This window comes from Pelodiscus sinensis, chromosome 19, assembly GCF_052426305.1.
Source record: "Pelodiscus sinensis isolate ZL-2025 chromosome 19, ASM5242630v1, whole genome shotgun sequence".
NCBI classification, from domain to species: Eukaryota; Metazoa; Chordata; order Testudines; family Trionychidae; genus Pelodiscus; species Pelodiscus sinensis.
This window is the reverse complement of record NC_143070.1, coordinates 6,255,215-6,282,876: the sequence shown is the minus strand read 5'-3', so window position 1 is coordinate 6,282,876 and position 27,662 is coordinate 6,255,215. Positions and strand designations below refer to the sequence as shown.

Genomic DNA, 27,662 nt, shown 5'->3' with positions numbered 1-27,662 from the left:
GGACCCCCGCAGGCCAGCCTGGCAGCGACGTGCACAGATCAGCCGATACAGGGGGACCTATGTCTGCTAGATGCTTCCACGTAGCCCAAGTCCCAGCCCCTGAGCTGCAGCTGGAAGAGCCGCCAGACAGACACCCGACGGGAGAGGGACCCCCGGCCGTGCCGTGCTGCGTGGTGCATTGTGACACAGCGTCACTGGGGGGATGGAAATGACTGAGCTCAGCTTCTTGCCCGGCTCCTGCCACACACTAGAGCAGAGCAGAGCAGCCCCCAGGGGTAGGGCTGAGCTGTGGGGTGCCAGGCAAGTGGCAGGGGCTGAGACCTCAGGGATCTCTCTGACAGGTGCAGAAGGGGATGGGGAGGGTGTGGAGAGTGTCTCAGGGGTTCTGTAGCCCTGTGGCCAAAAATGCAGACCTCGCTGTGAGCAGGACTTGAACCTGCGCAGGGACACCCTATTGGATTTCAAGTCCAACGCCTTAACCACTCGGCCATCACAGCTGTGAGTAGACTAGGGCCCCAGGATCAAGGAAACTGCCCCAGGTCACACAGCAAAATGAGGGCAGGGCCAGAGAGAAAAGCCAACAATTCTCAGGCTCGCTCTCACCAGCAGACAATAAACCCTCCAGAGGCAGGGACAGAACCCGGGGAATTGAGCGGGTGGGAACGTTTAAGTTGCAACAGTTTCTGTCAGGCACTCCCAAGAGTATTAAACAGGTTTGATTTTTGACACCCTGAATCTGCGTGGATGAAATTTCTTTGCAAAAATATTTTGTTTTCCACAGCCAGGTTGTTACCTGCCCTTAAATTGTCTCGTCGCACCCAGAGAGGAGACGCTTTCCCTCAGTCACTAGAAAAGACGCCACAGGCTGGGCTGAGGAATTGCTGCTCTTAGGGTAGGTCTAGACTGCATTGCTATTGCGGGATGCCGGAAGTATCCCGGAATCGTAACGCCACGTTTTTAAATGCGCCCGCTATTTCCCGAAATAACAGGCATGCTAGTCTGGTGTCCCTGTAACCCTCGTTCCACAAGGGTCAAGGGATTTGTCAGAATAGTGCCTTATATATGTCTACACAGCGCCACATTTCAAAATAAGCTCTTTGATTTAGACTCGGCATAAGCTACGCAATTTGTGCAGCGCAAATTGCGTAGCTTATTCCGACCGAAGGGTGCTGTCTAGAGGCGCCCTTAATGACTTAAACTGAATAAAATGCCAATACCAGGCATGTCCAAAGTCCGGCCTGCGGGCCAATTGCGGCCCGTGTTCCGGTTTAATATGGCCCCCCGGGTAATTTGGCAATATCTATCTTTTATGGCCCCCAACGAATCCATATGTATTGAGATGAATACATTGTAAAATCTCAGTTAATGTCAGTTGGTCTAAATCAGTTATAAATATATTTGGACACAACATGTATACTTGGTGTTATGTTCCTGTTCATATTTTTTGAACTTAAAAGTTGACAGACAACCTTTACTACCAATAATATGTAATGTACTTTACAATGTTCCTGACATATATTTCAGCTTCTTGGATTTTTTTTTTCATCTGGCCTTCAGATATGAAAGGCAGAGTGATTTAACACCTGTTTAGATTTGTCATCCATGTGACGAAATGAAAAGTATGCTGTTTGCAATAAACTTTGCATAAAATAGTTAATTTGCATTTAATTTTAATGGTTCAAAGAATGTCAGGCAAAATGGTCGGCCCTCACGCATGTTCACTTCATCAAATCTGGCCCTCTTTGAAAAAAGTTTGGACACCCCTGGACTAGACAGTGCCTCTGCTCCTACCAGGGTGTCTGTGGGTCCCTGCCTTTGGTTACTCAGCAAAAAGCTGGAGATTCAAGCCCACCACTAGGAGGCAGTGATGTTCAGTTTGTGCTTCTCAATGCCTCCTGGGCCCTGCTAGGAGCCTTACACAGATTATTAGGGGCCCTGACCTGAAGTTCAGTAAGGGCAAATGGAGATGGGGACACTTAGGATGTGTCTACACAACAAAGTTATTTCGGAATAATGGACGTTATTCCAAACTAACTCCGTGAGAGGCTTCACAGCCATAGCGTTATTTCGAAATAACAGCTTATTCTGACTTCTGTAAACCTCATTCTACGACGCATAACGCCTCTTCCGAAATAAGGCGTGTGTAGACACGCCACTTCTGCTCATTCAAAATAGCCCTTCACCAGGGCCATTCGAAGTTATTCCTCGTGGGGCTCAAAATTGAGATAGCCCATCTACAGAAAGGAAGCCTGCCTCGGACTAATTTTGAGGCTTTCCCTGCAATCTAGATCAGTGGTCCCCAACCTTTAGAGGCTCCCGGGCGCCCGGGGGTTGGGCCACTCACGCGCCGGGCGCCTGGGGGCGGGGCCGCGCGTCCGGGGGCACGCCAGGGGACTGGGATGCCCTTGCACCCGGCGCTGGCCCCGGGGCTGGGGCCGCCCATGCGCCGCGCACCCGGCACCGGTGCGTGTCGCGCGCCTGGGGCCCGCGCCTCCTGTGTGCCGCGGGCGGGGCTGGCCCAGGTTGTCAGCACACACAAATGCCCCGGCGGGTGCCATGGCGCCTGCGGGCACCGCGTTGGGGACCACTGGTCTAGATGTGCAATTTCAAAATAAGCTATTTCAGAATAAGTATTCCGGAAGCGCTTATTCTGAAATAACTGTGCAGTGCAGACCTAGCCTAAGGGCTAGCGTTATTTCAAAATAACTTAGTCCACGTCTACATAGCACATAGTTCTTTTGAAATAACGTCTAACTACGGTCACGCTGGAGAACTTCTTACTCCGATTCCTCTAGCCCTCATTGTACGAGGAGCAAGGGAAGTTGGAGGAAGAGCTCTCTGTTTCGAAATAAGTGCTGTGAAGATGCTCCCAATTTCTAAATGAGCTATAATTGATGTGGCTCAATTTGCATAGCTTATTTCGAGTTAAACCTTTCTGTGTAGACGCACTCTTAGGCTACGTCTACACTGGCCCCTTTTCCGTAAGGGGCATGTAAATTTCACCTATCGTCGTAGGGAAATCCGCGGGGGATTTAAATATCCCCCGCGGCATTTAAATAAAAATGGCCGCCGCTTTTTTCCGGCTTTTAAAAAAGCCGGAAAAGAGCGTCTAGACTGGCCCCGATCCTCCGGAAAAAGCGCCCTTTTCCGGAGGGTCTTATTCTTACTTCAAAGAAGAAGTAAGAATAAGACCCTCCGGAAAAGGGCGCTTTTTCCGGAGGATCGGGGCCAGTCTAGACGCTCTTTTCCGGCTTTTTTAAAAGCCGGAAAAAAGCGGCGGCCATTTTTATTTAAATGCCGCGGGGGATATTTAAATCCCCCGCGGATTTCCCTACGACGATAGGTGAAATTTACATGCCCCTTACGGAAAAGGGGCCAGTGTAGACGTAGCCTTAGAGTATGTCTATGCTGTGGAGCTATTTCAGCATACTGGAAGTATCCCAAACCAGCTATTTCACATCTTTTGAACACGCCTACTATTTTGAAATAACGGGTGTGCTATTCTGGTGTCCCTGTAATCCTCATTCCATGAGGGTTAAGGGACATTTCAGACTAGCGCTTTATTTCGAAATTTGGCACCCTCACTTTTCTGATCCAAAGTCAGACACCTTCTCCTTTAGGCCACACAGTCTGGGTAGGCAGGGCTCTCCAAGCGCGCGTCTTAGGCACCTGCGGAGGTGTGTTCAGAGCAATGTCACCCTCCCTCCTGCCAGCTGGAAACAGAAGCAACAGGGGCTGGTTGAGTTTTCAGCGAGGAAGAGAGCTGCAGAGATGGGGCAGGAGGGAGGGTCCTGAGAGGCAAAATAGCTGAAGGGAAACAAGGAGTGTAGGTTGGCAGCTGTCTGGCGAGAGTCACAGATGCCTAGGGGTGTGATGGCCCCACGGTGTCACGGGCCGAACTGAGAGCTTCGAATCCTGAAAGCTGAGTTCATAGCTCAGTGGGAGGCTCCAGGTGAGATGCTGATTGTTGGAAATACAAACGTTTGGATTCCTTATCCTGAAATGCCCCCAGAGGGAGTCGTCGTCGTCGTCCCCCCCCCCCCCCCCGCTGGGGGACTGATGCTGACTACAGTTAGGTGTTTGGCCTGGCTGGTTCGGGGGGGGGGGGCGCTGTATGTTGGGGCCCTAGAACTTAACAGCCTGGCTAGAGATTGAGGAGGGTCAAGATTGTGTCTCACATTTGGCAGGAGGGCAAAGTCTCACTCTGGGGCATTTAAAGACAAGGAAACCAAAACTGTTGCTTACTAAGGCCTGGCAGCAAACCAGCCAACATGTCACCAGCAGGTCCCACCGAGATCTGAACTCAGAGTGCAGGAGTCAAAGCCCTGAGTATGGCCCAGTACACCAGCAGTTCCCAACATACCCTTAGGGAGCAGTCAACCCAGGCAACACCAGGTGACTCTTCTGGTTGCTAAATGATGCACAGACCAGAGTGCCAGAGCTTACAGAGGGGGCCCCAAAAGAGAAGGGAAAACTAAGTTTAAGGGCCAGGAGGGTGGCATGCAGCTGACTGGCAGCGATGTGCAATGAGTCTGTAGGGATTCCTTGGACCGGTGCATAAGGGAAAGCCCAGGCACCCTGCCTAGGGGGACGAAAAGCCAATATCTCAGGTCGGCGCGCTCATCGCACTCACTAAGCGAAAGTCCTCACTGCTTTAGCCGCAGAAGATGGTCCAGGATTTGTGCACCAGATGACTGGAGGGGAGTGGAAGGTTCCAGCTGCATTCGTAGGGGGAAACGTCTCTCTTTAGCCAAGCCCAGCCCTTGCTGAAGCCTGTCTGGTTCCTAGGAAAGCTCTGCCTGGCCAGCGAGGTGAGCCGGAGGGCTCCCAAACCCGGAGCTGAGGAGGGGCTCCAGCGGGAGGACACCCCCTGCCCGGTTCTACCTGGCCCAGGCAGAGGCATCGCAAATCGGTGAGCGGATCGAGACAGTCGGTCTGGACACCAGATGTGAAGCTGCTGCACTGGGGCCACAAAGATCAGCTGAGTCCACTCTGGCCTCCCCCACCAAAACTCGGAGGCAGGTGGAAGGTGCCAGCCCTGAAGCTGACGAGGGGGGGGAACCGTGAGCGCTCCGAGGGCACCCATGACGGGAGAGGGGAGGAGCTAAAGGAGCAAGGCGGCGCCTGGTTTAAATAGCACCATGTTCTCTGCTGCATCCCCTGGAGAGCAGGGGGAGAGGGCTGGGACGCTGGGTACAAGGAGACCCAGTTCTGTGCGTGGGGCCCCTATTTTTGAGAGTGCCCCCTTGGGAATGCCCCGGGCAAAGCCTGGCCACCGGCTGGGGAGGGGTCACCCTGACTGCGCTGATGTTTGCGAGGGGGCAGGAGGAGGACGCGGCCTGGATAAAGCTAGTGGGCAAAGAGCAGGAGTTTGCATCATTCGTGGGTGGTGGCTAGAATCCCTCTGGGTGGGGAGAGGAGGGATTCTGACGGGCGCCCGAGGCCACGGGTCCCTTTTGTCCGGAAGAGCGGAGCCGAACGCTGCCCCTGCTGTATGCGGGCAGAGCCCGCCGGAGGGGCCAGCTGCCACCCAGCAAGGTGGAGGTCAGAGCCCCTCGGCTCGCGGAGCAGCCCTGGAGTCCCCCTGCAGCCCCTGGCTGGGGGGCAGAGCACAGCGCAGCTGGATCCGCCCACAGGCCGCAGCCTCCAGCAAACAAAGCCGCCGAGCCGGAGCTGCTGGGCGTGCGAGGGAATTCATAGTGACCGGCCGCCTCGTCCCTGACCATGGGCAGAGCTCCCAGTCCCAGCGGCTGCACTGATCTCCCGGGAAGTGAAGATGTGGCCAATGCTGCCCTAAGCGCCGCACCTCTCGCCAAGGGGCTTTAGGTGGGGAGCAGGGGCGCTCCAGCCACAGGGGGTGCAATGCAACGTGCGCTCCCTGTGGCGAGGCTGCTGAAAGCTGCCGTGAGGGGACAACACTGTGGGGTGTAGACACGGCCTTGGACTGCATGAGGAGAGGGTCTGGCCTGAGCAAATTGAATTCTCCTTGCCCATGAAGTCAGGGCCGGCCCGAGCCATTTTGGCCCCCTGGGTCCCAGGTGCACGGCACCGCCCTCAGGGCGCACGGCCCTGCCTCTGGGTGCACGGGCCACGGGGGGAAGGGCGCTGCTGGCAGGTGCTGCGGGGGTTAACAAGCTCCCGCCCCGGGTGGCCGCTGCAGCCTGCCGGGAGCCGGGCGCCCCCCGTAGGTTGGTGCCCTGGGCAGCTGCCCGGCTAGCCCACCCCTTAATCCGGCCCTGCATGAAGTCACGGGGCCGCTGCTGCAGAGAAGAGAAGCTGCAGGATACGTCTTATGGCCCCACGTCTAATGCTCGGGGCTCTCTTGAGGGCGTTTGGGAACTTGCTTGGCATGTTGCTTCTCTGCAGGGACCACAAGACACGACCCACCTTCATCCTCGTCCCCTGCTCTCAGAAATGACCCCAACTTTCGAATGGCACCAAACTGATCAGCCCTGCTCCACCCCTTGCCCTTCCTCCCACACCATCCCTCACTCTCCTCCACCCTCAGTAAGCGTCCGTGGCCCAGGGCAGACGGTTGGGATGCAGGAGGGAGGGAGAGCTGTGGAGTGGGGTGTGGGCTCTGGAGTGGGGCCAGGGATTAGACGTTGGGGGTGCAGGACGGGGCTCTGGACTGGGACCGGGCATGGGATGCAGGGGTTGAGGGCTCCACCTGGGAATCCAGGCTCTGGAGTGGGGCCAGAGACGAGGGGCTTGGCGTGTATGGTGGGGATCAGAGCAGGAGACTGGGGGGCAGGTGGAGTGCAGGCTCCAGGAGGGAGTTCGGGTGTGGGAGGGGTTTCCAGGATGGGGTAGGGGGGTTGGGGTGCTCCGGAGGGGTAGAACCACAGGCCACACGTGCTCTACCACTGTCAGCCCATGTTCGGGGAGGAGGGCTGCCCAGCTATGGAGGGGCCCTAGGTGGCAGGGGCAGGGTCTCAGGCAGAACGGCTGGGGCTGGGGACTTGCCTCCCCCCGTCCTAGGGTCACCCCGACTCATGCTAAGAGCTTTTCATCCGCCCGGCACTCGGCACCACAGGGACCTGTCACCAGCACCAGCCAAAACTGACTCGGGCTCAGCGGCTCCCCCGAGGCTCCTGCCTCTTCCCCTCCTCTGGTCGGACTCTGCTCAGCTCCCAGCCAGGGGCTCGGAGCCAGGGGTTGCCCAGGAGAAGTGGCCCCCAAAGGAATTTGCGCGGAAGCAGTCAGACGAGAGACGAGCCTCAGCACCTCGGCCCCTTGGAAAGGCCCAACGTGGACGGGAGCCCGGAGCGACGGGGAAAGGCAGCAGCCGTGCAGTAGGGGCCTGATCCAAAGCCCACTGAAGCCAACGGAAAATTGTCTGCTACCACTTAGCTTTGTACTAAGACCTACTGGCTTCTGGGCACCTTATTAAAGGGCCCCTCAGACCTGGGTTACACCTACCCAGATGTCTCCAGACGGGCAGGCCTGGCTCCAAAATCCTGCTAGGTCACTGCAGAAAATTCCCCTCGAGGAATCTGTGGGAGCCAAAGTCTGGGGGTGACTAGCCCAGCCAGGTCTGGGAGACCAACTCCCCCGAGGCAGGAAGGCTGCAAACACTGGGCTGGGTTCTACACACTCTGCTGCCCAGGGAGCACAGCAGAGAGGACGTGGCACGAGAACCAGGCCCCCACTTTTTCAAAATGCCTTTTTATTCTGACGCTTTAATTCCGACTCAGCAGCAGCGCGCGTGTGTCTGTCAAACTCCTTCTGTGCGTCTGGATCCCTCCAGGCCAGTGAGCTCCGGAACGGCACACTGCCCAGACAACACTGCAGCGCCCCGTGGGGCTAAGCGCGTTTCCTCTCCCCGGGGCAGCTTTGCAAAGGATTGCTCTGATTGTGACTATAACTAAATCCAGCCAACGCAAAGCACAAGGCCCAGTAGAGAAGAGCTTACAAAGTATGAAGAGGAAAAGAAAAGAGAAAGTTGCCCCATTCTGGATAAATATGAACCATGATACTTCTCCCCCCGCACCCATGGGGGTGATGTTTGGCTGTGCCCCAGGCTAACCCTTTCCCTCCTTTCGGGGAGCAAGGCCCGGCCTCGCTGCAGACTGCAGGGTGGGGAAGGGGCAACTAGCAGTAAGAAGCTGGTTTGATGAGGATGGCAGAGGCTTGGCAGTTCCCAGAACACAAACTGCCCCAAGTGATGCTCCCTTTGACATTCAGTCGAGCAGAATAACACGCCGAGTACCACCAACCCCCGCCATAGCTAGACGCACAGTTCCCGCTGTAAGTGTCCTGATCCAGGTCCTTCGTGGTGAACTTCATGTTGTCATGCACAGAACTAGCACTGTTTGAAGTCATGGCGTCCCCTGCAGTCCCCGAGTAGGAGCCCAGACGCAGCCGGTAGCCTTTGGACTCATCTTCCAGACCGAAGAGGTTGTAGTCTGCATATTTCATGGTGCCAGAGGAATCGTGGATGATGAACCTGACCTGGTAGACTTTCTGCTTGGTGATCTGATAGATGTACTCCATCCCCAGCCAGTAGTCACTGTGCACGTCGCCAAAGCCATATTTGTAGGTGCTCCACGATTCGGACCAGGTGAGCTGTGTGTTGTGCCGGTTTCTCTGGAGGACTGTCCAGCCTTCACTGGTGCTGTTCAAGTCACAGGAAACAACGATCTGGTGGAGTCCGGCGGGCTGGATAACGAAGACACCACTGACCCTGTTCCAGGTAATCTCGCTGCAGTCCCTGGGAAAGGCTGTGCACAAGGAAGAGTTTGCTGGAGCTCACCCTGCTTTGCTCATCCCATCCTGAGCCAGTGAGAACGGGCCCCTCCAGAGCATCTCCGACCCTAGTGTCTGCTCTGACACGCCAGCCCTTTGCAAGCACATTTTCAAAACGCTGCAACAATGTCTACACTAGCCCCCTAGTTCAAACTAGGGAGGCTAATGTAGGCATTTGAAGTTGCAAATCAAGCCCGGGATTTAAATATCCCGCATTTGATTTGCATCTTCCTGGCCAGTCGCCATTTTTTGAAATTTACAAGTCCAGACTAACTGCCCACATATACACGCGGCAGGGACCCGGTATTTTGAATTAAAGCCCTCGTTCGAACTCCCTGTTATTCCTCCTGGAATGAGGTTTAACACGTAGTTCGAACAAGGGCTTTATTTCGAACTACCGGGTCCCTGCCGCATGTAGACGCAGGCAGTTAGGCTGGACTTGTAAATTTTAAAAAATGGCGACCGGCCAGGAAGATGCAAATCAAGGGCAGGATATTTAAATCCCGGGCTTGATTTGCAACTTGGAATGCCGACATTAGCCTCCCTACTGCGAACTAGGGGCCTAGTGTAGACATACCCTTTGTGTGTATCCTGGAAGACAATCAGACCCGGCTGCATGACCTGCAGGGGCTTTCTTAGAGGTGTTTACAATGTGCTGGACACTGCAGGCCAACAGCACCGTATGGCTTGGGGCAAATGTATCTTACAGCAGCAGGTCCAGTCCAGCCTCAGCTCACGGCTGGGCCAAGTGCTCTTTAACATTGGCCTGTGCACTGGACAAGACAAGCCCCCCCCTCCTCCTTCCCCCCCCCCCCGCATAACTCTCAAATACTCTTGCAAGCATTTTGCCGTGACCTCCCCACACCTGCAGCAGTGGGAGAGACGGCCCAGTGTGCTCCCAGCCAGCACCCAAGCATCGTTTCTTTAGGCCCGTACAAACTTGTGACATGGGCCCATCCCACACACACAATTCGCAGCCAAAGCTTCTCCTCCCCCCTGTGGACCAGCTCCATCCCTGGGGCACCGGGTGCTGGCGACCCAGCCACTGCCAGCCACCTCCCTCACAACCTAAAATCTGCCACCCGCTTCTTTGCTCCTCGGGGCCTGTGTGATGCCTGGGATTCCCCTGGGGCCAGGCGTGAGCACACCGCCCCGGCACCTTGCCCCTCCCCTCAGACAGAGGCTGCCCGAGTGGCTCATTTCTGCAGGGCGTGTGGAGGGCCAGCCCGGGAGACACGTACCGTAGCCTTCCGGTAGCTGCAGGTCACTGTCTCTGCGCTGCCGCGGGTTTCCTTCGCCCTCGTGTGCAGGGGCAGGAACGGGGAGAGCTGGGTGATGGGAGGGTTCCTTAGCGCCCATTGCCAGTCTCCCTGGGGCCGCGGTGGAACGTGTTAGTGGTGCCTCCGCTTCCCTTTCTGCAGCTTCCCCCCTCCCACCTCCCTGGCTCTGCTCCCTTCCAGCACGGGCCAAATGCAGCCTCCCAACTCCCCAGCCATGCCCCTGGCTCTGCACTCACCAGCCTGCAGCTTCCAGTCCTGTCCCTGGCTCTGCAGCAGCCTCCTTCCCACGCAGCCGTGCCTGGCCCTGCCCAGCTCAAGCTGGGTGTTACCACAGCGCCCGTCGCCGTGCTGCCAGGGCACTCCCGCCTCCTCCCGTCTGCCACCTTCTCCCTAGGGCTGTGTTCACCTGCCCCCCTTCCCCATGCACCTCTGTGGCCCGAGGCAGCCAGCACCCTCTGCCTTCTCCCTGATCTGCCACCACCCAGCCCCCTGGGCCACCACCTGCCTCCCTCCTCGAACGCCCGCAGCTCGGAGTGTCATTTCCTCCAGTGGCTTCAGCCCCGCGTAATGCCAGCCAAGCGGAGCTGTGCTGGGCCCCCAGGCCCGGCAGGGACCCCTGTGGCGGCTGAGAGGGCCGGAGGAGCAGATAGAACTCACCTGCCATCAGGGCCCTTGGGTGGTTCCTGAGTCTGTGGGTGGGTCCCTTGAAGATGTTCCCATTGTGTATTTCCAGGGCCAGCCCCGGGCCTGGCAGGGCCAAGAGGCTGGCGAGGAGCAGGAGACGAGGGATCCAGGCAGCTGCAAAAGGGGAGAGCGGGGGAGACGCTGGGAACGCAAACCTGCCCCCGAGGAGCCAGGCTCCCAATTCCCGCTGCCACGGGCCGGTGCGATCCAGAGCTGGCTCCCACACAAGCTGACACCGCTGCCCTTGCCCCTCGGGCACAGAGGAGACGCCAGGAATTGGCCCCATTGGGACAGACACCACAAGGGGGAGAGGCCCAGGCGAGCTTGGGATTTACCCTGGAGAAATGCTCCAGCCGCTTGCCCCACAGAGACCCCCTATGCCAGGGGCACTACTGGAGCAGAGGGGAAGAGTGGGGGGAAAAGAGAAAATGGGGACCATGGCTGGGTGGGCACTAAGGCCCTGGGGAGCAGGGCTCTGAGCAGAGGCGAGGTGGGAACCGAGAGCCGGGGGGCAGGCCGGGGGCAGGGTCCAGGCCAGTGTTCGCTGTAGGCGGAGCACTTCGGTAGCCACCCAGGAGAGATTCCAACGCTGCCCAGCCGACGGGCAGAGCGCACACAGCATGTGTTTCTACTCCTGGTGCACATCCGCACAGGCCTGGGTGCACATCAAAATTATTCCACACATGGATGCAGAAAATTAGAGGAAACATTGGGGGTGGGCGACTGAGGGTTGTGTGGGCACTGAGAGCTTCAGGGAACAGGGTCCTGGGTGGGCACTCAGGGCCCCAGGGAGGTCGGGGGAGGGGACTGGCCAGGGGCACTCAGGGCCCCAGGAAGGTCGGGGGAGGGGACTGGCCAGGGGCACTTAGGGCCCCAGGAAGGTCGGGGGAGGGGACTGGCCAGGGGCACTCAGGGCCCCAGGAAGGTCGGGGGAGGGGACTGGCCAGGGGCACTCAGGGCCCCAGGAAGGTCGGGGGAGGGGACTGGCCAGGGGCACTCAGGGCCCCAGGAAGGTCGGGGGAGGGGGCTGGCCAGGGGCACTCAGGGCCCCAGGAAGGTCGGGGGAGGGGGCTGGCCAGGGGCACTCAGGGCCCCAGGAAGGTCGGGGGAGGGGACTGGCCAGGGGCACTCAGGGCCCCAGGAAGGTCGGGGGAGGGGACTGGCCAGGGGCACTCAGGGCCCCAGGGAGGTCGGGGGGGGGGGACTGGCCAGGGGCACTCAGAGCCCCAGGAAGGTCGGGGGAGGGGGCTGGCCAGGGGCACTCAGGGCCCCAGGAAGGTCGGGGGAGGGGGCTGGCCAGGGGCACTCAGGGCCCCAGGAAGGTGGGGGGAGGGCGGCCAGGATTTCAGGGAATCGGGGGCTGCTGGCAGCAGGCAGGCGCCAGCCCTGACACTCACCAGCTGGGCTAGTGGCTCTGGGGGCCCATGGCCAAGCTGCAGCAGCAGGCACCGTGCAGGGAGCCCCTCCAGCTCTGTCCTGCCAGACAGTGACCCGCAGGGCAGCCGCCCGGCGTCCTGCCCCACCTCTCTAGGGCGCTTGGTGCACGTGTCACTGCTGCTCCCTCCACCCCCAAGGCCCCCCCGGTCGCTGTCCCCCTGCCAGTCACTGCGCCCGCGTTCCGCTGCTGGGCCGCGCCACGGGGGGGTCGGGACTGAACGGGCCGCAGAGGAGGCAGCTCTGCAGACTGTCCGGGCCCCGGAGCGAGTTGCTGTGTCTGCCCCAGAGGCTCAGCCGGAGGGTGCGTAATTTTCAGGCCAGGCATCTCTGCTCCTCGCCGCCCCGGGGGGAGGGGAGCGCCCCACGCTGGGTTCCAGCCCCACATCTGCTGGTGGGTTCTAATCCCAGCGTCCCACCCCCACGTCCCCGGCCCTAGAGCGGAGCAGCAGGGCCCAGCTCCGCCCCACAGGCCCTGACTCACCGAGGCGGCCCTTACCCATCCCTGCCCACGGCACGTCTGTCCCCGGATCGGTAGAGAGGCGTCTAGCAGAGGCAGAATGGGGTTGGCACTTATAGCACCTGCTGTACCGGGGGGGGGCAGGCGCTGTTCCTCCCCAGCCCCCGCCCTGCAGCGCTCTGGGGATACTGCCCTGGGGTGGAGCTGTCAGGTGTCTGGAGGGAAGCTGGGCTAAGGAGCCTTATCAGCCCCTGCAGAGCACCTGGGAGCCTGCCTGGCCGGGTGGGCCTGGTACAGCCTCCCCCCAGATAAGGCTCTTCCCTGGAACCATTCCCTATGGGGGAACCGGCAGGGCAGGGCAGGGCGGACACGGCTCGCCTGGGTGCTGCTGGGAGTCAGAGATGCCAGTGGAGCCAACTGTGGGCTGCACGTTACAGTGCAGAGGAAAGGTGGGAGGCAGGGCAGTGAGGTGCTGCAGCTGCCACCCCTCCCCCCCTCCCCCCATGCTTTATGGGCATTGACTTCTAGATAGGAAAATGCATCTCTCCCTCCACCCTTCAATCCCTGCTTGAGTGGGTCTGGGCCTGCTTGAGTGGGTCTGGGCCTGCTTGAGTGGGTCTGGGTTCTCCCCCCCTCCCCGCCCCCCAAACTTGGTCTCCAAATGATCAAATGTTCATTGCACATCACGCCAGGCAAACGTGATTGACATGCAAGGAAATCCAGGCCTCCCCTTGTCGCACATTTGAGTGGCGTGTGACATGCTGGCTGGACGGTCACAAGGCGTGCGGACAGGGCGCAGCTGTTCCTGCTAGTGGACTAGCTCCTGCTCTCTCGGTCCCAGCCAGGACCCTGCCTGCCTGGGAACACCTCCAACAACTCAGCCGTAACTCACAAGCACTCTCCCGGGTTTGTGCTCGCTCTTATGCACCTTGGCTGTGTCTACACTGGCATGATTTTCCGGAAATGCTTTTAACAGAAAACTTTTCCGTTAAAAGCAATTTCGGAACAGAGCGTCTAGATTGGCAGGACGCTTTCCCACAAAAACACTTTTTGCAGAAAAGCGTCCTTGCCAATCTAGACGCGCTTTTCCGCAAAAAAAGCCCCGATCCACATTTTCGCGATCGGGGCTTTTTTGCGGAAAACAAATCTCAGCTGTCGACACTGGCCCTCTTGCGCAAAAGTTTTGCGCAAAAGGACTTTTGCCCGAACGGGAGCAGCATAGTATTTCTGCAAGGACATTGACGATCTTACATGAGATCGTCAGTGCTTTTGCGGAAATTCAAGCGGCCAGTGTAGACAGCTGGCAAGTTTGTCCGGAAAAGCGGCTGATTTTCCGGAAAAACTGGCCAGTCTAGACACAGCCCTTATGTAAAAGCCAGCGGGACACACACCCGGGGCGGCAGGCAAAGGTGCTGAATCAGCAGAAGGCGATGACATGGAGCAGAGACTTTGGCAGTTGCTAAACGAATCTAGTTTAATCCTCTTGTCATGGGGTGGGACTCAGCACCACAGCACCTCCTGCCGGCAGATCTGGGGAATTCATCCTTTCATCCGCAGGGCACTGCCTTCTGGCTGCTGTTTCCCCTCCTCGCTCCAGTTCCAGACCCGCATCTCTCCCAGACCACTGTGTCCCCTTCAGGACACTGCAGTGGAGCAAACCCATCAGCAGTGCCCACCCCAATCGTCTCTCGCTCCTTCCCAGGGGGCATCAGCAGGCTGCCACCGTGGCCAACGGCAGCCTCAGTCTAGCCCCTGACCTCAGGGGCAAGCCACGATCCTTCCAGGCCACGCAGCAATGGTGGCTAGACACAGTACAAGGGGGAAAAGGGGTGGGGGCAGGCCCACCCACTACTATGGCCCTGACACAGGGTCTCTCGGGCAGCAGCCTTGTCCTGCCCCTCTACTTCCCTCCACTGCCTTCTGTTCCCTGGGCCACTTCCCCTGTGACCCGTGGCACCCTCCTGGCTCTAGTGGCAAGGCTGCAGCGTGGCAGGGACCAGCTCAAGGCAGGACCAATCCCAATTAAATCAACCCAGCCAGGGCTTTGTCAAGCCGAGACTTAAACACCTCTAGGGATGGAGACTCCACCACTTCCCTAGGGAACCCATCCCAGGGCTTCACCACCCTCCTAGTAAAATAGTTTTTTCTAATATCCAACCTGGACCTTTCCCACCGCAACTTGAGACCACTGTTCCTTGTTCTGCCATCTGTCACTACTGGGAACAGCCTCTCTCCATCCTCTTTGGAACCTCCCTTCAGGAAGTTGAAGGCTGCTATCAAATCCCCCCTCACTCTTCACTTCTGCAGACTAAACAGACCCAACTCCCTCAGCCTCTCCTCATAAGTCATATGCTCCAGCCCCCTCATCATTTTGGTTGCCCTCCACTGGAGCCTCTCCAATGCGTCCACAACCTTTTTGTAGTGGATGGCCCAGAACTGGACACAATACTTCAGATGTGGCCTCACCAGAGCCGAATAAAGGGGAATAATGACATCTCTGGATCTGCTGGCAGTGCTCTTCTTAGTGCAATCTAATATGCCACTAGCCTTCTTGGCTACAAGAGCACACTGTTGACTCATATGCAGCTTCTCATCCACTGTAACCCCCAGGTCCTTTTCTGCAGAATTACTACTTAGCTGGTTGACCCCCAGCCTGTAACAATGCTTGGGATTCTTCCGTCCCAAGTGCAGGACTCTACACTTGTCCTTGTTGAACCTTGTCGGATTTCTTGTGGCCCAATCCTCCAATTTGTCTAAGTCACTCTGGACCCCATCTCTGCCCTCAAGTGTATCTACCTCTCCCCTTAGCTTAGTGTCATCTGCAAGCTTGCTGAGGGTGCAATCCATGCCCTCATCCAGGTCATTAATAAAGATATTAAACAAAACTGGTCCTAGAACTGAACCTTGGGGCATTCCACTAGAAACCGACCACCATCCTGACATCGAGCCGTTGATCACTACCCACTGGGCCCGGCCATCTCGCCAGCTTTCTATCCATCTTACCGTCCAATTTATCCAATCCACATTCCCTTAACTTGCTGGCAAGAATATTGTGGGAGACCGTATCAAAAGCCTTGCTAAAGTCAAGGTATATAACATCCACTGACTTTCCCACGTTCACCGAGCCAGTTACCTCATCATAGAAGCTAATCAGATTGGTCAGGCACAACTTGCCCTTTGTGAATCCATCCTGACTATTCCTGATCACTTTCCTCTCTTCCAAGTGCCTCAAAATGGATTCCTTAAGGATCCCTTCCATGATTTTTCCAGGAACCGAGGTAAGACTGACCGGCCTATAGTTCCCTGGATCGTCCTTCTTCCCGTTTTTGCAGATGGCCACTACGTTTGCCTTTTTCCAGTCATCCGGGATCTCTCCCGATCTCCACGACTTTTCAAAGGTCATGGCCAAAGGCTCTGCAATGACATTTGCCAGCTCTGAGCTGGTGGCATGGGGGCTGCAGTGGAGCAAACAGCACAAGGGGGTTTCCAGGGAGCTGGACTCACTCCAGGCCAGAGGCCCCACAGAGCGCGGCATAGCAGCTGAAGGCAGAGGTGGCAGCATGGGGCAGCAGCAAGGCTGAGCAGAGGCCCCCTGGCCTGCCCCTTCTCTCCTGGGGACAGAAGCTGAACCCGCCCAAATGCCCTCTACTCTTGGACACTCGGCTGAACTTGGCCAGTGAACCAGGTGTGGGGCGCGCTGAGGGAAAGGGGAGGGTGCACCAAAGGGATATTTGGTCTTTGGACTGTCTCACCTCGAGGTGGGAAACTGAGGCAGAAATCTGCTGCGCCGTACACTGCAGGGGGGGCTTTGCACTCACAGGACCCAGAACTTTCAGTCCAACGCAGGGTGTTTCCCCCCGACACTGCATTTCTCTCCTCCTCGCAGGCGAGGGCCTCTGAGGGGGGAGCCGCCTCTTAGGGGTGTGGGGGTTAGTTCCCCAGGTCTCCGGGAGAGAGGTTTCCAGCTGGTTCTGGTTCGCAATGCTAAGAGGAGCCCTTAGACCCTGAATCTTGCTGCTTCTAATCGCCTGGCACAAGTGTCACATTCCCAATCACGTACTGCACAGCCCCCATCCCCACCATCTCCACTGGCTTCATCTTCTCCCTCTCGTGCTCTCTGTGTCCGAAAGGCAGCGGTACGCCGCTGAGTCCTGCCGAGACATTCATCCTTGGCTGACCCCGGCCTGTTTTCCGAAATCCTGGCATTCCTGGGAATGGGGGAGCCCAAGCGAGCTGGTATCTGCAGTAAATACAGAAGGGGCAGGCGTGCCAGGGGGGCTCCCCCGGCCCACAGGCCAGGCTGGGCGCCAGCAGTTGGAGCAGCAAGAGAAGCTGGGTGTGGGGTGGTGCTCTCTGCATAAAGGGAGGGCATCCCAGCTCCGCTTTCGGAGGTGGACACAGGACACTGCCGATTGCTAACTCCGCTCAGCTGCAGCCTCGGGATGGGTGAGTTTTACTGAGATGCCCAGCACTTCCCGGGGGGCCGGAACCTGGGGATGAGGCCAGAGCTGCAGGCGGTGTTGGCACATGGGGAGGTGCGGTGGGCAAGTGCATTCTCCTCCGGGGCTCCAGGAGCCTTCGGGAACCTGCCCAGAGGCAGCAGCTATTGGCACGGAGTGGGCAGCCTGCGCTCTTCTCAGCTCCGCTCCCCAGTTCCGACAGGTGCATGGGAGGGAGGGGAACCCTGGTGCACCCTCTGCTTCCACAGGCCTACAGGCCAAGGCCCAAGGGACCGGCACAGTGAGGTACACGCTGCTGCTTCTTTGAAACGGGGCAGCATTTCCCCCAGCAAGCGCATGCTGCAGGGTAAGCCAGGCTAGCGACAAGTCTGGCAGTGACCCCTGGCTGGTACAGAGTGTCCCCCCCAGACCATGGTATACCAAGAGCCTTGTGGGGGTCCCCTCCTCAGCTTGCTGCTGGACCCTAGGCAGGAATCGTCCCTCCCTGCCCCAAGTCCCCTTGGGGATTGTGGCCCAAGTACTTTAGAATAAAAAGGATCTAACATAAGCACTATTTTACAAAAGGGGAAACTAAGGCACAGAGCATGGTCACAGGTAGAACTCAGGCCCTCTGAGTTAAGCCCAGTCTCCCTCCCACCAGACCGCAATGATTACTCGGTGCCAATGGCTGCTAGAGGGCAGAGTCAAGAAATGGGGAGCGTGTTTTGAAGGCGGGTTGACCCCAGACTGTTATTTCACTTCAGTCAAAACATTTTAGTCCTGGCTTGTGAGACTCACTGAAATCTTTCTCCTCCAAAAGCCTCAGCCCTTCGCCTGCCGGGGGCGACTCAGCTCTCTCGCAATGAAACCTGACACTGATGGCAGCTTCTCAGAACGATTTGGGCTGGGACATTTCCTGAGAGTTCTAATGAAATATGTCTATGAAGACGTGTTTCTACCGTAACCGTGTTTTTCCATGTGCCATGTACGCCAGGGATGCACAAGCTTTTTTCATTCATGAGCCGCACGCCGGGGGGCCCCCGGCCGGCTGGATCAAAATGCCACGACCCACAGGTTGCGCACCACTGATGTACCCTGCTCTCTCTCTCTCTCTCTCTTTCTCTTTTTAATTCATTTCCATCATGATTTCTGTCATGGTTACTGGCAGGCCTTAGCTGTTGACTTTCTCTCTTGGCAACACCGCACTGAAACAGGCTTGACAGCGAGCACTGAAAACATTCTCTGCAGCAGCGGTCACCAACCAGTCGATCGGGATCTACCGATAGATCTTGGAGCCTCTGACAGGGGATCCTGACTGGTCTGGCCAGGAAGCTACCGAGCGCTGGCACTTCAGTGGCCCCTCCACCCACTGTCATGAGGTTCCTGCCCCCTGCCTTGGAGCTGCCCCCCTGGGAGCCTCCTGCTTGCTGTGCAGGGTGTGGGAGGGAGAAGAGACGGGGCATTGCTGTCAGGGTGTCCCTGCCTCCCCCCACTCCTGCACCTTGTCTCCAGTCAGAGAGAAGGGGGTGGAGGGAGCTTGTCAGTGCAAATCTCTGTCACTCTCACACCGTGTGCGTCTCTGACATTCTCACACACACACACTGTCCCTCGCCCATCTCCCCACCCAGCACATATCTAGGGATCATTGTCACTACTTTTACTGCTTGCAAAGTGTTTTATTTGGGGGTTTTGACTGGTGGGTGCGTTTCCTCATTTTCATTTTGCTCTTATGCTTCGATTTAATTCTTGGAGGAGTGAGTTCTAAAATGCCAAACCTGTTGCAGCTGGATTAATTATCCCGGTGCTAATTGCTGCTCCTGGAAGTGGCTGGCATCTCCCTGCAGCCCCTGAGAGAGGCAGAGCCGGGGGTCTCCACACGCTGTCCTTGCCTGCAGACACGGCTCCTGCAGCTCCCCTTGGTCAAGAACGTGGAACCGTGGTCAGGAGCAGCTGTGGGCTCAGTACCTGTAGATGCAGGGCAGCACATGGCACTATGGAGCCATTGCTGTACGTGCCGGCTGTTTTCAGGAGCAGTGCAGGGCCAGGCCAGGAGTAAGGCTGCCTTAGCCCCACTGCTCCACCACCCAGCAGCCATCTCAATCAAACAGAGCCCAGCCAGGGCCTCCTTCCTGAACCCCTGTCCGAGCCCTGAACCTCCTCCCAACCTCCTGCCCCAGACGTGAGTCCCCCTGCAGCCAAACTCCCAGAGCTCGCACCCCATCCCCCACCCTGGGCTAATCCCGGAGCCCCTCCCACACTCTAAACTCCTTGGCTGAAGACCAGAGCCTGCACCCTCTCTCCCTCCCCCAGCTTGGTGAAAGCAAATGAGATTTGGGGAGAAAGGGGGATGGAGTGAGCAGGGGGAGGCCTCCGAGAAGGGGTGGAGCAGCGGCAGGGCCTCAAAGAAGGGGCGGGAAGGAAGTGGGGCAAGGGGATTTGGGTTTGAGGTAGATCTTACATTGCACTTAAATTGAAAAAGTGATCTGGTGCTTAAAAAGGTTGGAGATCCCTGCTGCACACACATTCGTTACCTCGTGGACCTAAATAAGAGACTGGGGCAAATCTCCTAACCTCTCCCACTATGCAAGTGAATGGCTGAGATTCTGCAGTTCATTCCCCTACTTTCCAGCTGGCTGGGTTGCTGAGAACAACAAGGAATGTCTCTCTAGAAACAACCCCGACCCATATATGGGCAGAGCCAGCAGGTTAGCAGGGCTGCGTCTAGCCTGGCATGATTTTCCGCAAATGCTTTTCACGGAAAAGTTTTCCGTGAAAAGCATTTGCGGATAAGAGCATCTAGATTGGCATCTAGATCTTTTTTGCGGAAAAGAGTCCGTGGCCAATCTAGACGCGCTTTTGTGCAAAAAAGCCCCGATCGCCATTTTCGCCATCGGGGCTTTTTTGCGCAAAACAAATCTGAGCTGTCGACACTGGCCCTTGTGTGCAAAAGCTTTTGTGCAAAGGACTTTTGCCCGAACGGGAGCAGCATAGTATTTCCGCAAAAAGCACTGATTATCTTACATGAGATCATCAGTGTTCTTGCGCAAATTCAAGCGGCCAGTGTAGACAGCTGGCAAGTTTTTCAGCAAACGCAGCTGCTTTTGCAGAAAAACTTGCCAGTCTAGACACAGTCCAGGGTTTTTGCGCGAGAAGCTTTTTGCAGAAGAGATCTCTCGCAAAAACTTCGTGCCAAAAGCGTGTCCACACCGCAAAAGCACATCGCAAAAGCAAGGTGCTTTTGCGCAAGAGAGCATCCACACTGCATGCACACTCTTGTGCAAGAAAGTTCTGATGCCCATTAACAGAATGGCCATTGGAGCACCTGTGCTTTTTCTGATAGGCTCTTTCTGCCCAAGAAACCCCTGTTAGGCGTCCACACACACCTTTTTGTGCAAGAACTCTTGTGCAAAAAGGCGTTATGCCTTGTAGAAAAAGCCCTACACTGCCAAAAGCCCTCTGTTCTGCCGTTTCACTATACATTTTCTTGCGCAAAAACACGCTTGAGGTGTGGATGCTCCGCGGGTTTTTGCACAAACACAGCTGGTTTTGCACAAAAGCCCTGTAGTGTAGACACAGCCCTAGGGCTTTATTATACCTACTAGGGGGCTGCGCCTCCTACTTGTTACATGTGTCAACCCCCTCTCTGGGGGTGGGGGAATCCTGGGAAGGGCCAGACTGCAGCATCCCTGGCCTTTCTCTCCTTCCCACCACCCCTGGCTGCCCTGGCCTTTTCTCTCTGCCCCTTCCCCTCCCCTCGCGGCCATGCCCGCATCTGCGCCAACCACAACCATTTCCCTCCCCCGCCCCCAGAGAGACAGAGATTACTTTTTGAGTTTTTGGTTAGCGGCTCTTCAGATAGTTTTTGACCTTCCTAATTACATTTTTACACTTTATTTGACAGAGCTTATGCTCCTTTCTATTTTCCTCACGAGGATTTAACGTCTGCTTTTTAAATGATGCCTTTTTACCTCTCGCTGTTTCTTTTACTTGGCTAGTAAGTGGCACTTTTTGGGTCCCCTTACTGTGTTTTTGTTGTTTTTTAAATTTGGGGCATACATTTAAATTGAGCAGCTATTATAGCATCTTTCAAACGTTTCCATGCAGCTTGCAGGGATTTCACTTCTGGCACTGTACCTTTAAATTTGTTTAACTAACCTCCTCCTTTCTGTGTAGTTCCCCTTTCTGAAATTAAACGCCGCAGTGTTGGGCTTCTGTGATGTTTTTCCCACCACAGGGAGGAAAAATATAATTATATTAACTATATTGTGGTCAGTTTTTCCAAGCAGTCCAGCTACAGTAACCTCCTGGACCAGATCCTGCGCTCCACTTAGGACCAAATCAAGAACTGCCTCGCCTCTCGTGTGTCCCAGAACCAGCTTGTCCAAGAAGCTGTCTTTTAAGATCTCTATAGCGGGATAGTTGAACTCCCCCACTATTATTGAGGATTTTTATTTTTATGGTCTCTCTCTAATCTCCCTGAGCATTTTATAGTCATTATCCCCGTCCTGGTCAGTTGGGTCAGTAATATATCCCTACTGCAATAGTCTTATTGTTAGAGCATGGAATTAGTATCCATAAAGATCTGATGGTACGATTAGTTCCGTTAAGGTTTTTACTTCATTTGATACGATGCTTTCTTTCACATGTAGTGTCACTCCCCCACCAGCACAACTTGTTCTGTCCTTCCAATATATTTCATACCCTGGTTATTACTTCATCCCGTTGATTATCCTCGTTCCACCAAGATTCTGTGAGACCTGTTATTTCAATATGAGTCACTCTAGTTTACTAATCTTATTATTTATACATGTAGGCTGCATCTAGACTGGCAAGTTTTTCCGCAAATGCAGCTGCTTTTGCGGAAAAACTTGCCAGCTGTCTACACTGGCCGCTTGAATTTGCGCAAGAACACTGATGATCTAATGTCCCCCCTTAATCTTCTTTTTTCCAAACTAAACAAGCCCAGTTCATGAAGCCTGGCTTCATAGGTCATGTTCTCTAAACCTTTAATCATTCTTGTCGCTCTTCTCTGTACCCTTTCCAATTTCTCCACATCTTTCTTGAAATGTGGTGCCCAGAACTGGACACAGTACTCCAGCTGAGGCCTAACTAGTGCAGAGTAGAGCGGCAGAATGACTTCACGAGTTTTGCTTACAACACACCTGTTGATACAACCTAGAATCATATTTGCTTTTTTTGCAACAGCATCACACTGTTGACTCATATTCAACTTGTGGTCCACTATGACCCCTAGATCCCTTTCCGCCATGCTCCTTCCTAGACAGTCGCTTCCCATCTTGTATGTATGGAACTGATTGTTCCTTCCTAAGTGGAGCACTTTGCATTTCTCTTTATTAAACCTCATCCTGTTTACCTCTGACCATTTCTCTAACTTGCTAAGGTCATTTTGAATTATGTCCCTATCCTCCAAAGAAGTCGCAACCCCACCCAGTTTGGTATCATCTGCAAACTTAATAAGCGTACTATCTATCCCAATATCTACATCATTGATGAAGGTATTGAACAGTATGGGTCCCAAAACAGACCCTTGCAGAACTCCACATGTTATCCCTTTCCAGCAGGATTTAGCACCGTTAACAACAACTCTCTGACTATGGTTATCCAGCCAATTATGCACCCACCTTATTGTGGCCCTATCTAAGTTATATTTGCCTAGTTTATCAATAAGAATATCATGCGAGACCGTATCAAATGCCTTACTAAAGTCTAGGTATATGACATCCACCGCTTCTCCCTTATCCACAAAGCTCGTTATCCTATCAAAGAAAGCTATCAGATTAGTTTGGCATGACTTGTTCTTCACAAACCCATGCTGGCTATTCCCTATCACTTTATTACCTTCCAAGTGTTTGCATATGATTTCCTTAATTACTTGCTCCATTATCTTCCCTGGGACAGACGTTAAACTGACCGGTCTGTAGTTTCCTGGGTTGTTCTTATTCCCCTTTTTATAGATGGGCACAATATTTGCCCTTTTCCAGTCTTCTGGAATCTCCCCTGTCTGCCATGATTTTTCAAAAATCATAGCTAAAGGCTCAGATACCTCCTCTATCAGCTCCTTGAGTATCCTGGGATGCATTTCATCAGGACCTGGTGACTTGCTGACATCTAACTTTCCTAAGTGATTTTTAACTTGTTCGTTGTGTTACTTACCCTCTCTCTGCTTGTATTCACTACTTTAGGCACACCTCCAGACTTCTCGGTGAAGACCGAAACAAAGAAGTCATTGAGCATCTCTGCCATTTCCAAGTTTCCTGTTACTGCTTCTCCCTCCTCACTAAGCAGTGGGCCTACCCTGTCCTTAGTCTTCCTCTTGGTTTTAATGTATTTATAAAAAGTCTTCTTGTTTCCCTTTATGCCTGTAGCTAGTTTGATCTCATTTTGTGCCTTTGCCTTTCTAATCTTGCCCCTGCATTCCCGTGTTGCTTGCCTATATTCATCCTTTGTTAGTTGTCCTAGTTTCCATTTTTTATAGGACTCCTTTTTTATTTTGAGATCATGCAAGATCTCCTTGTTAAGCCAAGCTGGTCTTTTGCCATATTTTCTATCTTTCCTAGGGTGTGTCTAGACTACAAGCCTCCTTCGACGGAGGCATGTAGATTAGCCAGATCGGAAGAGGGAAATGAAGCCGCGATTAAAATAATCGCGGCTTCATTTAAATTTAAATGGCTGCCCCGATCTGCCGATCAGCTGTTTGTCGGCAGATCGGGGGAGTCTGGACGCAATGCCCCGACAAAGAAGCCTTTCTTCATCGACACAGGTAAGCCTCGTGAAACCAGGTTTACCTGTGTCGATGAAGAAAGGCTTCTTTGTCGGGGCATCGCGTCCAGACTCTCCCGATCTGCCGACAAACAGCTGATCGGCAGATCGGGGCAGCCATTTAAATTTAAATGAAGCCGCGATTATTTTAATCGCGGCTTCATTTCCCTCTTCCGAGCTGGCTAATCTACATGCCTCCGTCGACGGAGGCATGGAGTCTGGACACAGCCCTACACAGCGGAATTGTTTGCTTTTGGGCCCTTAACAACGTCCCTTTGAAATACTTCCAACTCTCCTGAGTTGTTTTTCCCTTCAGTCTTGCTTCCCATGGGACCTTACCTACAAGTTCTCTGAGCTTATCAAAATCTGCCTTCCTGAAATCCATGACCTCAGTGGTCAATTACCTAACCCTTGTCTCATGTCCAGTGGTTTCTGTTCCTTGCAGGGTTCCAGCCCAACTCACTCCTGCGTTTCTTGATGCTGTCGGTGCTGACACTGCTTTGCACAGCCCCCATGCAGGGCACTGGGGCCCTAAAAGACAAGAAAGGTGAGTAGAGGACCAAGCGGCGAGCACCTAGCATCAGCCACATTCAAGATCAGGGTCTCGTGGGCCTGATTATGCTCCTCTCCCCCCTCCCAGGGGACATCTTAACTGCGAGTTTTCCCGGGATATCAGAGGTATCCTGGGAAAACTTCGCTGCATCCAGAGAACACGTTTGCTCTTCTGCTTTTTTTTGCCAAAGAGCAAAGGCTCTTTCGGGGAGCCCTGTGTACCTCGTTCTAGGAGGCGTAAGGGCTCCGCCGAAAGAGGAGGCTTTTCCTCCATTTGGCCCTGTTTTAAATGGGGCCAAATGGCAGCAAAGCCTCTTCTGGAAAAGCAATCGGAAAAAGCTACGCAAAGTGCGGAGCACGTTCTTCTTTTCTGAAAAAAGCCTCTAATGTCGGCCTGGCCCGTGTGCAATCCCTGCATTCACGTGTCCATGGAACGTGCCGTCTAGCCACCCTCCGCCAGCGCAGGGCCCCAAGAGAAGCGGAGTCCTCCCCGTGCAGCAGGCCCACCCCCTCTGGAGGCCTCCAGCCCCTGGGAACGGGCCAGCTGGGGTGTGGGAGCTGCTGCTTGTTGCTTCGCTTTGTGAGCCTGGAGGGGCAGAAGAACCAGCTCAGGGCAGAGCCGCTGTAGGGACCAGGGTGCAATCCCCCGACTGGCCGATTGCTACGCTTCAGTTTCACCATCAAGGACCAAGTGTAACCCCCCCCCTACACTAAAGCGGCCTGACCGAGGAGTCCCCTGGCTCTCCAGAGCCGCCTCTGTGACAGAGGGCACAGGCATCAGCGTCCCCTGGGCTCTGGGCTGCTCAAACCTCACCCTGCCTTGGCCCCACCTCCCCCCACCACGGACCAGCTGATAACCTGAGCAGAGAGGAGGCTGCACATGGAGCTACCTGGGGCTAGTAGTGCTCGGGGGGGGGGGCTGCCCAGGGGCTTGCCCAGGAAGGCAGGGGTCTCAGCCGGCCCCACTGGCAGCCCCCTGTAGTGCTCAGCAGCTCCTCCTCCTCAGCTCAGCTACGGGGAGGGGCCAGACGTGAGGGGCACATAAAGGGGCTGGGGGGGCACACAGGGAGGCTGACCTGGGGGGGAAGGGGAGCTGGGGACTCAGGCTCAAGGGAGGACCGTAGGGAGGGGCGGGGCCGTTATTACCACGGTGTTCTCGTTGTACCCAGCCAGTTCTGGGCACCCCTCCAAGCCCCGCAACAGGACGTTGGCTGGAAGTTTCCAAGGCACCGGCGAGAGCAGGGTGTTTAGAGCAGACTGGATGCCAAGGGCCGTCTGGTGCCCGTCTCCCTTCCGCTCTTTGCCAGCCCCATTTACCCCGGCCCGTGTCGGTTTCCCAATTCAGTCTGCACGGAGATGGGGGGAGCAGCCCCAGCTGGATCGATTCCCCCCGCAGCACAGACTCCAGGAGGGGACAGGGCCGGGGCTTACCCCGGACTCCTCTTTGGGAGGATTTCTTCAGAACCAGCAGGGGAAGAAACTAATTTCACACAAAACAAAGGTTGCCAGCTGGAGCCGGATGCTGTGGCCAGGGCAGAGCCTGTAGAATTGGGAAATACTTAGGGTCTGTCTCGGAACCCCCTGGCTCTCTCTTTCAACCGCCCCTTAACCCCACTGTCTGTGGCATTTCAGGGTTCCCCAGGGACTGCAGCTGCATCCCCCTAGACAGCCCCAGTGGGATCTATGTCATCCAGCCGGCAGGCTCTCCCCCGCAGGTGGTGTGGTGTGACATGGACACCGAAGGCAAAGGCTGGACCGTGGTGCAGAGAAATTCTCATAATACAGAGATCACCTGGCGGGAGTCCTGGAGCACCTACAAGTACGGCTTTGGGAATGTGCAGAACGATTACTGGATGGGCAACGAGTACCTGTTCCTGCTCACCCATCAGAACACCTACAAGGTCCGCTTTGTCGTGGTGGACAAATCCAACACCACCCGCTCTGCGGAGTACGACATCTTCCGCGTGGAGGATGAGGCCAGCGGGTACCCGCTGCGGCTGGGCAGATACCTGGGGGATGCCGAGGACTATCTCACCACCTATCACGCCGGCAAGGGGGGCATACACGACAACATGAAGTTTAGCACGCACGATCGCGACCAGGACCAAGCCAGCGGGAACTGCGCAAGTAGCTACGGAGGCTGGTGGTACGACAAGTGCCAGAACGTGCTGCTGAATGCGAAAGGCTACATCTACTGGGCCGGGTTCTGCAGCAGTGGGGAGTGCAAGGCCTCCTTCATCCTGGTGAAGCCAACAGACGTGTGCTAAGGCTGGCGGGGCAAGCTCTTCCTCCCCGGGAGCCAGCGCCACGGAGAAGGGCAACAATATGAGCCCAGGCACGGAGCTCCAGACCCTCTCTAGGCCCTGCAGTGCCTCTGCTCTCTTCATCCCATTCCCTGTAAGCTTCTGCCTGGTAGATCCCTGTAATAAACTCTGAGTGGTGCCCCTGGCTGGGTGTTTAATGATGTCCAGAGGGCGATTACTGTGTGTAAAGGGAGCCCCCCCCCCCCCCCCGCTGTACCCATGTCACTCAACCCTTAGGCCCACATTTACCTTGCTCCTCCCAGCCCTGCCATTTCCCCTCGGCATTAGTGAGCAGGGAATCAGGAACCTGCATTTAGAGCAACTGATTCCAGGGAAGGAACAGGAAGCCAGGACTTTCCAGCTGAGCCCTGCACGCCTGATGCCAGTGAGTTTGGGTTCCAAGCCAGGTGCATTTGGTAGACATGCAATGAAGCTACACGATAACGCTGCTGCTGCCTGGGCCCTGGGGGTGTTCGGGGAGATGAAGGCCAGAGGAGTCTGCCATTCCCACTGAGGCAATCTTGTTTATTTCCAAGGAACATACACGCGTCTGCTTCACTGGACACAAGGAGGAACCAATAACAGAACCGCCTCCCCGCTCTCAGCTCCAAGCCTCCAGTGCGTCCGAGACACACCCTGCTCACGGGCATCTGACGAAGCGGGTCTTTGCCCACGAAAGCTCATGCTCCTGTACATCTGATAGGCTACGTCTACACTGGCGCGTTCTCATGCAAAAACTCTTTTGCGGAAGAGTTCTTGCGCAAGAACCCTTCCAGAAGAGAGCGTCTACACTGGCATGTGCCTTAGCACAAGAGATGTGCTTTTGCGCAAGACCATCCGTGCCAGTGTGGATGCTCTCTCGCACAAGAAAGCTCCGATGGCCATTTTAACGGTAGGGCTTTCTTGCGCAAGAAATTCATGGTGCCTGTCTATACTGGCCTCTTCCGGAAGAGCTCTTGCACAAGAGGGCTTATTCGTGAGC

The 27,662-nt window shown here is 55.7% G+C and overlaps 2 protein-coding genes and 1 non-coding gene across 5 annotated transcripts; 1 reads left to right on the top strand and 2 right to left on the bottom strand.

The window, feature by feature from the left end:
- Positions 1–415: 415 nt before the first annotated feature.
- Positions 416–497, bottom strand: TRNAS-UGA (transfer RNA serine (anticodon UGA)). Its single transcript has one exon. It is a non-coding gene; the product is annotated as a tRNA-Ser (tRNA).
- A 7,050-nt stretch (positions 498–7,547) lies between these two features.
- On the bottom strand, positions 7,548–12,799 carry LOC112543688 (fibrinogen-like protein 1-like protein). Of its 3 annotated transcripts, none has more exons than XM_075914104.2 (4): positions 12,631–12,799; positions 10,686–10,826; positions 9,990–10,076; positions 7,548–8,723 (listed from the first exon to the last, which is right to left on the bottom strand). In XM_075914104.2, the coding sequence occupies exons 1-4, from the start codon at positions 12,647–12,649 to the stop codon at positions 8,095–8,097; spliced, it is 876 nt and encodes a 291-aa protein (XP_075770219.2). In that variant the 5' UTR covers positions 12,650–12,799; the 3' UTR covers positions 7,548–8,094. The 3 variants fall into 3 exon arrangements, with proteins under 3 accessions (XP_075770219.2, XP_075770217.2, XP_075770218.2); XM_075914102.2 differs by having other exon boundaries at positions 7,553–8,723; positions 9,990–10,118; positions 12,631–12,784; XM_075914103.2 differs by having other exon boundaries at positions 7,553–8,723; positions 9,990–10,118; positions 12,646–12,781.
- Positions 12,800–16,948: 4,149 nt separating this feature from the next.
- Positions 16,949–26,825, top strand: LOC102456347 (fibrinogen-like protein 1-like protein). Its single transcript, XM_075914113.2, has 3 exons — positions 16,949–17,052; positions 24,271–24,372; positions 26,010–26,825. The coding sequence occupies exons 1-3, from the start codon at positions 17,049–17,051 to the stop codon at positions 26,642–26,644; spliced, it is 741 nt and encodes a 246-aa protein (XP_075770228.2). The 5' UTR covers positions 16,949–17,048; the 3' UTR covers positions 26,645–26,825.
- Positions 26,826–27,662: the final 837 nt, after the last annotated feature.

Bases quoted from the DNA above. Each gene is read 5' to 3' on its own strand.
- LOC112543688 (XM_075914102.2), bottom strand. The intron at 10,119-10,685 runs GTGAGTTCTATC...CCGCGGCCCCAG, and splicing joins CCCAAGGGCCCTGATGGCAG to GGAGACTGGCAATGGGCGCT. The intron at 8,724-9,989 runs GTACGTGTCTCC...CCTTGTGCACAG, and splicing joins GCAGCTACCGGAAGGCTACG to CCTTTCCCAGGGACTGCAGC.
- LOC102456347 (XM_075914113.2), top strand. The intron at 24,373-26,009 runs GTGAGTAGAGGA...GTGGCATTTCAG, and splicing joins GGCCCTAAAAGACAAGAAAG to GGTTCCCCAGGGACTGCAGC.